The sequence below is a fragment of the Balaenoptera ricei genome, chromosome 3 (assembly GCF_028023285.1).
Source record: "Balaenoptera ricei isolate mBalRic1 chromosome 3, mBalRic1.hap2, whole genome shotgun sequence".
Lineage (NCBI taxonomy): Eukaryota > Metazoa > Chordata > Mammalia > Artiodactyla > Balaenopteridae > Balaenoptera > Balaenoptera ricei.
In genome coordinates this window covers 181026003-181038587 of record NC_082641.1, presented here as the reverse complement: position 1 = coordinate 181038587, position 12585 = coordinate 181026003, and the positions used below count along the sequence as shown (strand labels likewise).

At 66.9% G+C, this 12585-nt stretch overlaps 1 protein-coding gene across 2 annotated transcripts; it reads left to right on the top strand.

Moving 5' to 3' along the window:
- The first annotated feature begins 256 nt into the window (after positions 1–256).
- MKNK2 (MAPK interacting serine/threonine kinase 2) lies at positions 257–12175 on the top strand. Of its 2 annotated transcripts, none has more exons than XM_059918886.1 (14): positions 257–417; positions 560–695; positions 4274–4361; positions 4459–4560; positions 4641–4738; positions 6793–6872; positions 7196–7269; positions 7521–7625; positions 7760–7815; positions 7906–8001; positions 8461–8655; positions 9094–9258; positions 9996–10039; positions 10387–12175. In XM_059918886.1, the coding sequence occupies exons 2-14, from the start codon at positions 645–647 to the stop codon at positions 10616–10618; spliced, it is 1386 nt and encodes a 461-aa protein (XP_059774869.1). In that variant the 5' UTR covers positions 257–417; positions 560–644; the 3' UTR covers positions 10619–12175. The 2 variants fall into 2 exon arrangements, with proteins under 2 accessions (XP_059774869.1, XP_059774868.1); XM_059918885.1 differs by having other exon boundaries at positions 10381–12175.
- The last annotated feature ends 410 nt before the right edge of the window (positions 12176–12585 follow it).

The window sequence follows — 12585 nt, the reverse complement described above, 5'->3', positions numbered from 1 at the left end:
CCTGGTCTTCGGCTCAGTGTCAGGGTCCCGCGGGCCTCCCGGAGCCTCCGGCAACCCTGCCCACGCCCACCAGGATCCTTCCCGGGTCCCGCCCCCCGAACCCCGCGCACCACACAGCGCAGGCGCGCAGACACGCCCAGCCGCCAGAGCGGCCTTCCAGTCCCGCCCCCGCCGTGCGTGCGTGGGCGGAGCCATGAGGGGCGGGGTCTGCGTCGGGGCGGGGCCGAGCCTGGCCTATAAAAGTGACGGCGACGCGGCCCCCCCGGCTCCTCTCGGCGGTGGCGGCCTTGGCGGAGGAGTCCGCGGTGGCGGCAACGGCGACGGCGGCGGCGCTGTTCCCCGCGCGGTCCGCGCAGCGGGCTCCGGGCTGCGCGTCTCGGGCGGCGGCACTAAGGCCCCGGCCGGAGCCCGACCCCGGTGAGTGTGGCCCTGCGACCCCGGCCCGACCCCGACCCGGACTCGGGGAGCGGGCCCCACGGAGCCTCGCCGTCCTGGCTCGGGCTCCCGGCGCGCCTGCCGCGGCCACTCAACGCCCTCCTTTGTCTGCTCCCGCCCACAGGGTCCCCTCACCGGCCGCCCCCCCGCCCACGGGCCGCCCCCCGGGCCCCGCGTCCCCTCCCCCGCTGGCGGGGCCCGGACAGAAGATGGTACAGAAGAAAACAGCCGAACTTCAGGGCTTCCACCGTTCCTTCAAGGTGAGGGCCGGGTCGGCTTGGGGCCGCCCCGGGTTGGACCACCCGAGTGGCCGGTGGCGGGACGCGGAGCCCGCCCCCCAGGATACCCCCCGGGGCTCGTGCCAGCTCCCCACCCTTCGCCTGGAGCTGCCCCAGCCTGGTGTGCATTGTCGGGGCGGGGGGCGGGGGGCGGGGGGCGGGGGGGGGCGGGTGGCGGTGTCAGCAGCCCACAGTCCAATCTCAAGCACCCTGGGACCTGTCGGGTCTTTCTTCCAGAAGCCCCACGCCGGGCTGGGGACCCCTACATATGTGTCCCCTGCCGACCCGAGCCAGGCATGTGCTGGTATGGTGAGGAGGGGGGAGTTCAGTAGGCCACAGTCAGTCCCTAGCGCCCAGGGGCCTCTGGGGTCGTTCCTCCAGGAACCCCGGGCAGGGCTGAGGGGCGTCCTGCCCGTGGGGGCCCCTGGCTGTATGTCCCCTGCAGAGCCCAGCCGAGTGTGCACTGCTGGGGACTGTCAGCAGGCCACAGTCCGGTCCCCAGCGTCATGGGGCCTGCGGGGGTCTGCGGGGTCCTTCCTCCTGGAACCCCAGGCGGGGCTGCAGGCCTCCCCTGCACCCTCCTGGGTGGTCTGCAGAATGGGGCAGTGGGCTGGGTGCCCTCCCAGCGCAGCACCTCCCAGACACCCCAGGCCCAAGGCTATTTCCTGTCGGAGCAGGAAGTTTCTGCGGCCGCCCCACGGCTGTGGCATGGGGCCGCCGCAGTTCTAGTCTCAGATGAGCGAGTCTGGGGAGGGCAGGCAGGTGCTAGGCAGGGGCCCCACAGGGCCTGGCCCAGGGGACACAGTGATGTCAGCGGCCACCCCACCCCGCTGGCCGTGTTATGTAATGGCTTCCTTGGGCCTTCTTGGGCAAGAACCTGTTGCCCTCTAGAGAAGGCAAGACCTGGGTGTATGTGCGTGTGTGAGTGTGTGTGTGCAGCACGCGCACGCCTACAGGCGAACTGCACACCGGGGTGGGAGGAGCGAGCTGAGACTGTTTGGGTTAAAATTCCCAGGACCGTCCAGCCAGCGTCCCGGGCCAGCGCCCCACCCCTGCCCACACGCCTGTCATCCTGGCTTCTCCCCCCAGGGCAGCCACAGCCTTGGCACATCCAAGTGTTCAGGGCTGGGCGGGAGCAGGGTGGACTTGAGACGTCACTGGTGGTGGTCTGTCCTCTCCGGGGGCTAGGTGGGAGCCGAGATGGGGTCAGCGCGTGGGGCCGGCACAGTGGCCAAAGCAAAGTCGAACTTTCTGGATGGTTCCAGCCACCTCCTGCCAAGGCCTGCTGACTGGAGGCCCGCAGCCAGCCCTGGGCCTGGCCTGGCAGCACTGCCTGGTACTTCGGGTTGGCCTCTGCAGGCCGTGCGAGAGCCCAGCGCTGAGGTGGGACTGTGGGAGTCCTGAGGGAGTTGGAGGGACACTGGGCAGGGAGTGCTGGCTCTGAGGTGGCCCTCCCGGTGGCCAGAGGCTGGCCTCGCTAGGCGTCTCCTCCCACTGCACCCCAAGCTTCCTCGGGCCGTGGCCACCGCCCTCCCTTCAGCCTGGCAGCAGTGTCTGCCTGGTGTCTCTGATGTATTTTCCCCATTTCCACATGGGAGAGTGGAGCCTTGGACAGCATGGGCATTCGTCTTAGCACCCCCCGCACGTGGTGACAGGGACACAGGAGCTGGCATGGCTAGTGTCCCTTCACCTTGGTGGCTTGGCCGCCCCTTCTCTCCAGGGTCCAGCTCTTTGCACTGGAGGCTGGCACAGGGGTGTGGGGTCGGTGACAGGCCTCCTGAGGTCCTCGTGCCCTTCGTGGTCCTTTCGAGTCACCCCTGGGTGCTGGTCAGGCCAGGAGCTGAGGTCACTAGGCCGAGGTGAGGTAGCTGGTGCGGGCCGCCGCTGGCCCCGAGCCTCACGTCCACCCTCCCTCCTGATCACCCCACGTTGCCACCCTGGGGCCCCTCCTCCTGGGAGGAGGGAGTCACCTGACGCCTCCAGACGCCCCTGGACTGAGCCTTCCCAGAGCGCTGAGTGCCGGTGCTGGCACAGCTGTGTGCCTGGCTCCCCGTGGGTGTCGGACCCCGGGGCGGGCAGGGGCAGGTGCTGGTGGACGATCCCGCGCCGACTGGCTGGAGCGCTGCCTTCCTCCCCTCCCCCGCCCGCTGGGCCTCCTAGCAACTATCTGCAGGGCGGGTGGGTGGCGAGGCCGGGAGGGCCCACGCCTGTTTTTCAGCCGCTCCCTGTGACCTCTGCCTGCCCCTGTGCTGCCGGACTGGCTTCCGGGCCTCCCGTCTGCAGGAATCTGGCCTGGCCCCTTCTGCTGTTAGGCCCCTGGGTATCTCCCTGGGGCTCTCCCGGAGTTCCTTCTCTGCCAGATGGCCCTCCTGCTGGAGCCCTGCTTCCCCTTGTCCCAAGGCCCAGAGAGGGGCAGTGACTTGACCCAGGTCCTCCAGCATCAGAGCTGGCGCCACTGCCGCGTGTACAGGGCCCCCACGCCCACCCGAAGCCCTGGCCACCTGGACCGCCAGGATTCGGGGAGCTAAATGAGAGCAGACTCCTAGAGAAACACGGTGGGGCCTCAGAGCCCCAACTTTAAAGCCTCAGTCTCGTGCGTTGCCGGGGGCCACCAGTCCTCATGCTGGATCCGCAGAAACTGGAGGAACCCCAGCTGCCTTCGTTCCCTTGTTGGGATCCCACGCACCCCCCGCCCAGTCCCGGGGGCCGTCAGGTGACCTTGAGCAGGCCCCTCCCTGCTCAAGGGCTGTTTCCTTAGCTGGACACCGTGGCCTGTGAGGGGCTCCGTCCTGGGGTGTCTGAGGGTACGCGGGACAGTGCGCTGTGGCCGGGCCAGGGAGCGGCCCAGTGCTCACGCGGGAGACCGCGGGTGCCTTTCCCGTGAGCCCCCGGAGCCGGGTCCCAGTGGTGCGGAGCTGGAAGCAGACTAGTGAGGGGGGTCGGACCAGGAGAGGAGGCGCAGAGCTGGGGGACGGGGCGCATTGTGGGCGCGTCAGGAGCAGAGGTGTGGTGGCGGGAATCGTCTCGGGCCGGGAGGTGCAGCGGAGATGAGCGGACAGCGAGAAGCAAGGAGGGCAGTGGTGCCCCATTCCACAGAGGGGAGACTGAGGCCAGGAAGCCATGGGAAAGCAGGCAGGGCCGTCTGGCTGGGAGCCCCGCCCCGGGAAGCCGCTGACTCACTCCCTCCCACTGGCTGCCCTGCGCCTTTGCCTTTGATCCCTGTGCCGGCAGGGGTGCGGGCGGTCAGCCGGGCTGTGGTGCTGGCCCCATCCTGCAGGTAAGCAAACCGAGGCTCAAGACATGGCCTGGTGCCCCACGGGACTCAGGCCTGGCCTGGGAGGCGGCACCCCCTCCCCTGCCTGCGTCTGGCCTCCTCCCATACCACACCCCCTCCCCAGAGGCCCCGAGGGCCCTGGGCTGGGGGTGAAAGGTCCACTTCCTTGTGGTCAGGCAGAGCTAGGCTTTCTGCTCCGCAGCGTGGGGACGTGGAGGCCGGGGCACTCTGGGTGCAGCTGCCCTGCAGGGCTGGGGCCTGAGCTCTGTCCTCTCCTCTCCTGCAGGGGCAGAATCCTTTCGAGCTGGCCTTCTCCCTAGACCAGGCCCACCACGGGGAGCCTGACTTCGGCCTGGAGTGCCCGGCCCGCCCTGGTGAGGGGCTTGGGGGGAGGGCGAGCCTCTGGCGGTGGCGGAGGGCTGGGCCACCTCCTGAGCCAGGCGGGCCTCACCTCTGGCTGCCCCTGCACAGATATGCCCGCAAGCCAGCCCATCGACATCCCCGACGCCAAGAAAAGGGGCAAGAAGAAGAAGAGGTGCCGGGCCACCGACAGCTTTTCGGGCAGGTTCGAAGGTGAGTGGGGCCGGCGGGGGCAGCGGTGTTGGGGAGATGGGCCGGCCCAGGGTGGCTCTCACCAGCCCCCTGCTCCGCAGATGTCTACCAGCTGCAGGAGGACGTGCTTGGGGAGGGTGCCCACGCCCGCGTGCAGACCTGTGTCAACCTCATCACCAACCAGGAGTATGCCGTCAAGGTGAGACAGGCCCCAGCACCTGGGCGGCCCCCCTCGCCCCTCCCCAGCCGTGCCTGGGATCTGGCACCCGCCAGGGGTGGCAAAAGGAGGGGAGCTGGCATTTGAGCTGCCGACTGGCAGCCGGGGAAAACCAGTGTCTAAAAATGGCCTCAAGGCCGGTGACTCAGGCCACACCTGGGAATCCAGGTCAGCCTGGGCTGAGCCCCCAAGTCTGGGTGGGAAGTGACAAGGGGTGGCCCCGCTGCACAGGTGGCCAAGGACCTGGTGCCAGAGGGACCGCCGAGAACTGGGGGCTTCAGTCAGAGCTGATGCTCACCTGCTGGGTCACTCGGGCCAGGCCCCTGTCCCCAGGGATGACGAATGCTTCCCTGTAGTGGTTACAAAGATTGAAAGGCAATGCCCTACTCGGGCCCCGGGGGAGCTGGGCATCGGGAGACCAGGGCAGGCCCGCGAGAGCCTCTTGCAAGCCCTGGGCCGCCTCTGACCCAGGGTGCGCCTGCGCAGCCTGTGTTGCCTGGCCAGGCGTCAGACCCTGTGTTCCAAGAAGCCTTCCAGGCTTCCCTCATGACCCTGCATCTGGGCTGGGTGGGGTAACGGGAGACTGGCTGCCCAGGAAGGAGGGCCAGGTGCACAGTGGCAGGCGGGCTGGCCGGAAGCCTCGGGCCCTGGTGGAAGCGTGGTGACCAGGGTGGCTGTGGTCCCCGCCCCGGGAGTGCCCGAGTTGGGTGGGTGATGGTGCCGTAGGACTGCATACCTGGCATCAGGTACATTCTGCACGGTCAGCGTCCTTCCTGAGGCCCCTGCTGGGCGGCCTGGCTCCTGTCACTCTGACCGACAGGGAAACCAAGGCTCAGAGGGTCGGGTTAGTTGTACCGTGTGTGACCCCTCAGGAGGCCGTTCCCTCCCGAGAGGGACCGCTGTCTCCGTGGAGTGGGGGGGGGGCCCTAGCCACATTCCCAAGGGACGGAATGAGGTTCAGGTAACTCCAGGAGGGCACGGCTGCTGGCATTATCTCAAGGAGCTCTGGAATCTGGTGGTTCTGCCCCTCTGTGGGGCAGGTGTATTTGTCACTAGACAGGTGGGACAGTGCTTAGGGTGGTGGCCAAGCCCCGGTGACCAGTGGATGTGCGTGCCCGCCTCCTGCTGGAGCCTGGCCAGTGGAGCACACCACGTCCCCTCCCCCAGGCTGCTGGTGGGCTGGGAGCCCCAGGCACAGTGGTGACCCAGGCTGCCCGCCCACCCAGTGAGAGGGGGCCTTAGGTCCAACCTGGGAAGAGGTTCCCAGCAGGTGTGTGCGGCCTGGCTTTGCTGGGAGAGAGCTGGCACGCACTTTTTTTTTTGTTTTGGCATGTGCTTTCTGACCTCCCCTCTCTGGGAGCGAAGCGGCTCACCCCAGGGGGTGGGCCCAGAACCCTCTGGTCCTTAGAGCTCCTGGGTGCCAGAGGGGAGTGGGCGCAGAGGCGTGGGCTGGTTTCCTGAGGCTCTGGGGTCCTGGGAGGCTGTGCCCGCTGACCTGGCCTGAAACAGACTTGGGCTTACAGGGCCGGGGCATCTGTCCAGACTGGTGCCCAGGCAAGTGGGATGGCTTGGCTGGCAGCCAGGTGCCCCCAGGCCCCTCCAGTTCCCTGGGTGGTGTGTGAGCCGGCACAGTGGCCCCCAGTCTCCTGGTCAGGGAGAGGAGGCCGCTAGGCTAAGGAACCTGCTGCCCTAAAGGAGTATCTTGCAGGGGCTCCAGGCCCCAAATACACCCGAAGGCTTGTGGCAGTCAGGGGCGGAGAGCTACCAGGTCCTGTCCCGCTCGCCCCTCCTGTGACGCCTCTGGGGAAACACGTTGCCCCCAGTTTGTTTTGACACCAAAGTTTTGACTTCTGGTAAATTCTGGGCCCCCATAGGATAGCTCTGCTTTCCAGAACTTCAAAATCTAAGCTCTGACGAGCTTCAGGCGTGACACAGGGGAAGTTTCTGGCGGGGGGGGGGGGGTGTCTCAGGCTGTAGGGGGTCTGGCTCACCCAGTTGGTGTCTGTGTGTGTGTCCTCCCCCCGCTGATGTTTCAGATCATTGAGAAGCAGCCAGGCCACATTCGGAGTAGGGTTTTCCGGGAGGTGGAGATGTTGTATCAGTGCCAAGGACACAGGTAATGTGACCTACCCTCCACAACACTGGGCCCCGAGCCATCTTTCAGTGGCTGAATGGGCCCGAGTGCCTCATCACCCCCAGCAAGCACTTAGTGAGCACCCACTGTGTGCCAGGCCCTGTGCTGGGCATTGTGGGTGGGCCCAGCGGCAGGCAGGCTGACAGTCCCGAGGTGGGCAAGGCGGAAGCAGGCCTGTGGCCCCAGGCGCGGCCTTCCTGTGGGTAGGTGGGGTGGAGAAGGCGGGCCCCTGCTGGGCCGGGCTGTGGCTGCCCACAGGCCTGAGGAAGCCTCACTCCTCCCCTGCCTCCCTGCCCCAACCCCAGGAACGTTCTAGAGCTGATTGAGTTCTTTGAGGAAGACGACCGTTTCTACCTGGTGTTTGAGAAGATGCGGGGCGGTACGTGGGGCCTGGCAGGCTTTTCCATCTGATCCTAACGGGCCGGGGGCTTAGGGCCACCAGGGAGAACCTTTCAGGGGGGCCTGCACATCAGAGGGGCCTTGTGGGGTACACACGCCAGCTCAGGTTGGAGGACTCCGGACCTGAGGAGGCCGGAGTGGGGGCTTCCCTGCCAGGGTGGGGTGGGGTGGGTGCTGGCCGTTGGGCAGTGGAGGTGACCTCTGTGTGTTCTGCTCCATGGCCTGGCCCAGGCTCCATCCTGAGCCACATACACAAGCGGCGGCACTTTAACGAACTGGAGGCCAGCGTGGTGGTGCAGGATGTGGCCAGCGCCCTGGACTTTCTGCACAACAAAGGTGGGTGGCCACGCTGCCTGCCCCAGGGGTCCCTGGGTGTCTAGCCCAATCCACCTGCCCAGGACTCCTGGAAGACGTGTCCACCCACCCACGGACCCCTGACCCGCCCTCGTGGTTCTTGGTTCTCCCTGCAGGCATCGCCCACAGGGACCTAAAGCCGGAAAACATCCTCTGTGAGCACCCCAACCAGGTGAGGGGCACCTGGGGGTGGCCTTCCCTGCGGGCCAGGGCCCCCAGGGTCGGGACCCCCACCCTCACAGCCCTCTCTGACCCCGCCCAGGTGTCCCCCGTGAAGATCTGTGACTTTGACCTGGGCAGTGGCATCAAACTCAACGGGGACTGCTCCCCCATCTCCACCCCGGAGCTGCTCACCCCGGTGAGGGCCTGCGGGCTCAGGGCGCCCCGAGTGGGGTGCGGGGGGGAGGGGTAGCTGGCAGGGGCGGAGAGGGCGGGAATGGCCCCGAATCCGGTCCCAGGCTGCAGTTGCATAACCTCGAGGTGCGGAGCCTGCTTGGCGGCTCGGGCCTCGGAACTCGGGCTTCCGCTTAGCAACAGCCGCTGATTGGCCGGGCAGAGCGGCTGGGCGGGGCCGCGGTCGGGCGCGGTGAGGCTGGGCGGGCTCCCGGCACCTGTTGATTGGGCGGGGGTTGGGGTGGGGCCGAATCCCTCAGCAGCCTCTGATTGGCCGGCAGGGCGAAGGCGGGGCTGGCTCCCTCAGCAACCTGTGATTGGTCGGGCAGGGCTGTCTGGCTGCGGGCTCCGGGAAGTCCCTGTCGGGGCGCCCCCCTCCCCCCTCCGCGGGCCCTGACGCCCCCGCTCCCGCCCCCGGCCGCAGTGCGGCTCCGCCGAGTACATGGCCCCGGAGGTGGTGGAGGCCTTCAGCGAGGAGGCAAGCATCTATGACAAGCGCTGCGACCTCTGGAGCTTGGGCGTCATTCTCTACATCCTGCTCAGCGGCTACCCGCCCTTCGTGGGCCACTGCGGCAGCGACTGCGGCTGGGACCGCGGCGAGGCCTGCCCGGCATGCCAGGTGCGAGTGGGGTCCTGCCGTGGTGGCCAGGTTCTAGCCTTCTACCCACCATGTGAGGCTCAGGCGTCATGGCCTGATCCCCCCAAAGCCTGGCCGCCCAGAGCCACCCTTCAGTAAATCGGGCCCCACTTGAGCAGAGCTCACCAAGTGCCTCCCCGAGGCCACTCTCTGGCCCAGCCTCCCAGCCACCCCCAGATGGGTGGGTCCCTGCCCTCCTCGGCCTGCCAGAGCCCCCGGCCTTGCCAGCTGAGCTCAGGGCACTTTCCCCGACCCTAACCCTGGGCCCAGGTCACGTGCAGCTGGTGGAGGCTGGGGGCCCTGACAGAACTTGTCACTCAGCGGTGCTCCTCCGGGTCCAGGCTTGCCCCTTCAGGCATCTGCGACGTGGCCTCAGCCCTTGCTGGGTGCAGCTCACCCCACCTTCCATGTCCTCTCCAGAACATGCTGTTTGAGAGCATCCAGGAGGGCAAGTACGAGTTTCCAGAGAAGGATTGGGCCCACATCTCCTTTGCTGCCAAAGACCTCATCTCCAAGCTTCTCGTCCGTGACGCCAAGCAGAGGCTGAGTGCTGCCCAAGTGCTGCAGCACCCCTGGGTGCAGGGGGTGAGTGGGAGCCCCAGGGAGGCCTGGGGGGCCGCTGGCCTCCATCCAGTCTCTGCCAGTGGGCTGGGGTGACTCAGAGCAAGGGTACGACAGACCTAGGCGGCTCAGCATCGAGACCCCCCAGAGCGGGCAAGCACGCAGCAGGGAGACCCCCCACTGCCTGCTGACCAGGTTGGGTTGGGACTGCAGGAGCTGCTTCTCAGCGAGTCACCAGGCCCTGTGTCCTGGAGGCGCAGGGGCCTCTTCTCACCTGGAACAGAGTGTCAAGCTGAGGTCAGCCAGGTGGCAGGCGGGTGCCTGCCACCCCCTGTCCAAGGCTCTGCCCCCACCAAGCTCAGAAGAGCTTGCTGTTTCTTCCGCCCAGTTGTCGTCCTGGCGGGGCAGATGCCTAGGCCACCAGGGCAGGGAGCTTAACAAAAATACAAGTTGGCACTGTGGGGAGCAAAGACTGGGGCCCCACTGTCAAGGCGGATGGGCTGGTGGAGGGGGCTCCCAACCCCTGCTGGGAGCTGGGAACCCTCTGGAAGGGGCAGCTTTGGTGAGAGGCAGGCCCCGCCCACGACGCGCTCTGGCAATGTCCACCACGCTCACCCGGCTCGGGCCGCGCCCCTCCCCCCAGCTCGGCTCGGTTCCCGGGCAGGTGCACCGCCTTAACCCCCGGTGCTGTCGCAGCCAGCTGGGCGCCCCGAGGCGGGCAGGCTCTGCTCTCCAGCCTCACCTCTCCTGTCTCCTTGCAGTGCGCCCCGGAGAACACCCTGCCCACGCCCATGGTCCTGCAGAGGTGAGGCCCGTGTGGGATCCCGGGCTCCGAGCGGGGAGCCCCGGGTCCAGGAGGGGGCGCTAAATGTTAAGATGTTTAAGGAAGACTACACGACCCTCTTTCAGTCTTGGCGGGGGAAGCCGTCCAAGCGCTTGGGTGTCCTTGTACCGGGTGATGAGTTTGTGACCCCACCGCGAATTCCAGTCCGCCGGCCCCTCCCGCCCCCTGCGGAGTCTGGGGCCTCCTGGGGCCTGCAGCCCCTCCCCCAGGGCACTGAACAGACCCCGGGGGTCCCGAGGGAAGCAGGGGGGACGGGCCGGCGGCTACCTCCCTCTCCTTGGTGACCTCCGCCCTGTCCCCAGGAACAGCTGCGCCAAAGACCTCACGTCGTTCGCGGCCGAGGCCATTGCCATGAACCGGCAGCTGGCCCAGCGCGAGGAGGACGCGGCCGAGGAGGCGGGGCAGGACCAGCCCGTGGTCATCCGAGCTACCTCACGCTGCTTGCAGCTGTCCCCGCCCTCCCAGTCCAAGCTGGCCCAGCGGCGGCAGCGAGCCAGCCTGTCCGCGGCCCCCGTGGTCCTGGTGGGAGACCACGCGTGACCCCCTCCTTCCCTCTGTACATAGGCCGCCCTTCCCCCCCTCAAGTCTAAAGATTTTTTTAAGCTATTGCTCGCGGGTGACCAGCGGGCTGCCCTCCCCCGGCTGGATTCCGAGGCGCTAAGCTCAGCTCGGGGGGTCTTTTTATATAAGGTTTTTGCTGTTGGGTTTTTTTCCTGTTCCCCTCCTTTTTTTTTCCTTTCAATGGTGTTAAATGCAGAGCAGGCGCCCGGGGAGGAGAGCGGAGGGCCTGTGGCTGGGTGGGGCCCTCCCGGTGGGGCCCTCCCGGTGGGGCCCTCCCGCTGCCCCGGCCCAGGATGCGCGGGATGCGCCGGGTACTGTGAAGGCCGCTCCCCGCCGCCCGCGTGACTCAGGAGAGGAGGGCGTGGCGTCTCCCCGAGCCGGCGGGACCTCGCCGCCCCACTCCCCGGCCCTCACAGTGTTTTCAGGGACGGGTCGACCCCCACCCACCTCCCCTCGACGAGACGGTAGCTTCCTTCCCTCCTCTCAGACACCCTGGCGGCCGGGCGGGCCGGGGGCTTCTCAGGTCTCCCCTGTCGCAGGGCGGGGCCTGGGGTCGGGCGGGGTGGCGCCCCCCGCTGGAGCCCCCGCCGACTGACAATCGGGGCTCCCTCGAACCTTGACCTTAAGCTGCGGCTGCCCGGGTCCCCTCTCCGGGCCTCTCCACTGGGGACTGCCCACCCGGGAAGGGGGGCGCCAGAGGAAGCGCGAGGAGCCGGACAGGCCCCCGTCAGCCGACGTGGGGGTCCCGCGGACCCCCGACCCGGGCACCCGAGTGCCCCTTCTCAGGGCTCAGTCTGACCACGGCCACGTCCTGCCCGGCCGCCCCTCGGGTCTGGCGTGGAAGCTCTGTCAGCCCCGTCCCCGGGGTCTCGCGGGACACCCCCCCCACCCCGCAGGGCGGCGTCTCTGTTCCGCCCACCTTCAGGAAAAGGCCGCAGCTGCCGTGCCCCTTCCGCCCGCGCCCGAGTCAGACGTCGCGTGACCCGCCGGGCTGGGGAGACTCTGACGCCCTTCGTCCTCGGGTGGGAGACTCTATGCAATTCACAGGCTTCCTTTTCCACGTGCACACGGGCTTCTGCCGGGGTTGGGGGCGCGGGCAGCCGCCCAGATCGCCCTCCGTCTCCTAGCTGTTCGTCCTGTCTCGTTAGTTTTCCAGAACATCAGCTGACTTCCCTGTTCTTGACGAATACTTGAATGTGGGGGGGGGGGGGGGCGGGGCGGGCCTCGAGGCGTGGGGGGCTCGAGTGCCGTCTCTGCGGCCCCCCGAGTCTCGGAGATTGTCGCCGTCCTTGGTGGCTGGTGGGGGGCCTCCGCCCCGCCCGCCCGCCGATCTGTGGACTGGCCTTTCCAAAGACTCCGGGGGTGGGGAGGCCACCCCCCATCATTTCTCGCCCATCAGTGATTCCATGTTTTGCAACCGAGGATTCTGCCTTTTTGTAAAAAAGAAACAAACGGACTCTCGCCCGCTGCAGGCGCCATGGCCATTTTACTCCGGAAAGCTGAGCTGTGAGCAGCGTTTTTTTTTTTTTTTTTTTCCCTCAAAGGTGGGACAGCCACTTCCTCCCCCACCCCTGTCACAACGACAGTGCTGCCCGGAGGACTGGTCAGAACCGTTACTGTGAACGAGCCTGGCGCTGGGGGGAAGGGGGCACAGCAGTGTTTCAACGTTAAGATGTGTAAAAAAGACAAAAAAAAGAACTCAAATTTTTTTAAAGTGGGGGAAAAACATCCAAGCACTTTAACTCCACTGTACCAGGTGAACTGATACAGCTCAGAAGTTTTCCTTTACACCAACTGTCAATGCCGGTATTTTGTATTCTGTTTTGTAAGGATTTAATAAAAGTCAAAAACTAGTTTGCGTGCCCGCACCCCGGCTTTCTGTTGCCTTGCGACAAGCTGCCTCAAACCTAGTGGCCCAAAGGCATTTTGATATTCCTGGTGATGCT

What these genes read in the sequence shown, in the direction of transcription:
- MKNK2 (XM_059918885.1), top strand. Translation starts at nt 645, where the DNA reads ATGGTACAGAAGAAAACAGCCGAACTTCAGGGCTTCCACCGTTCCTTC. An exon ending in GGAGTGCCCGGCCCGCCCTG is followed by an intron (nt 4,362 to 4,458) that starts GTGAGGGGCTTG and finishes GCCCCTGCACAG; the next exon opens with ATATGCCCGCAAGCCAGCCC. An exon ending in CCCCGGAGCTGCTCACCCCG is followed by an intron (nt 8,002 to 8,460) that starts GTGAGGGCCTGC and finishes CCCCGGCCGCAG; the next exon opens with TGCGGCTCCGCCGAGTACAT.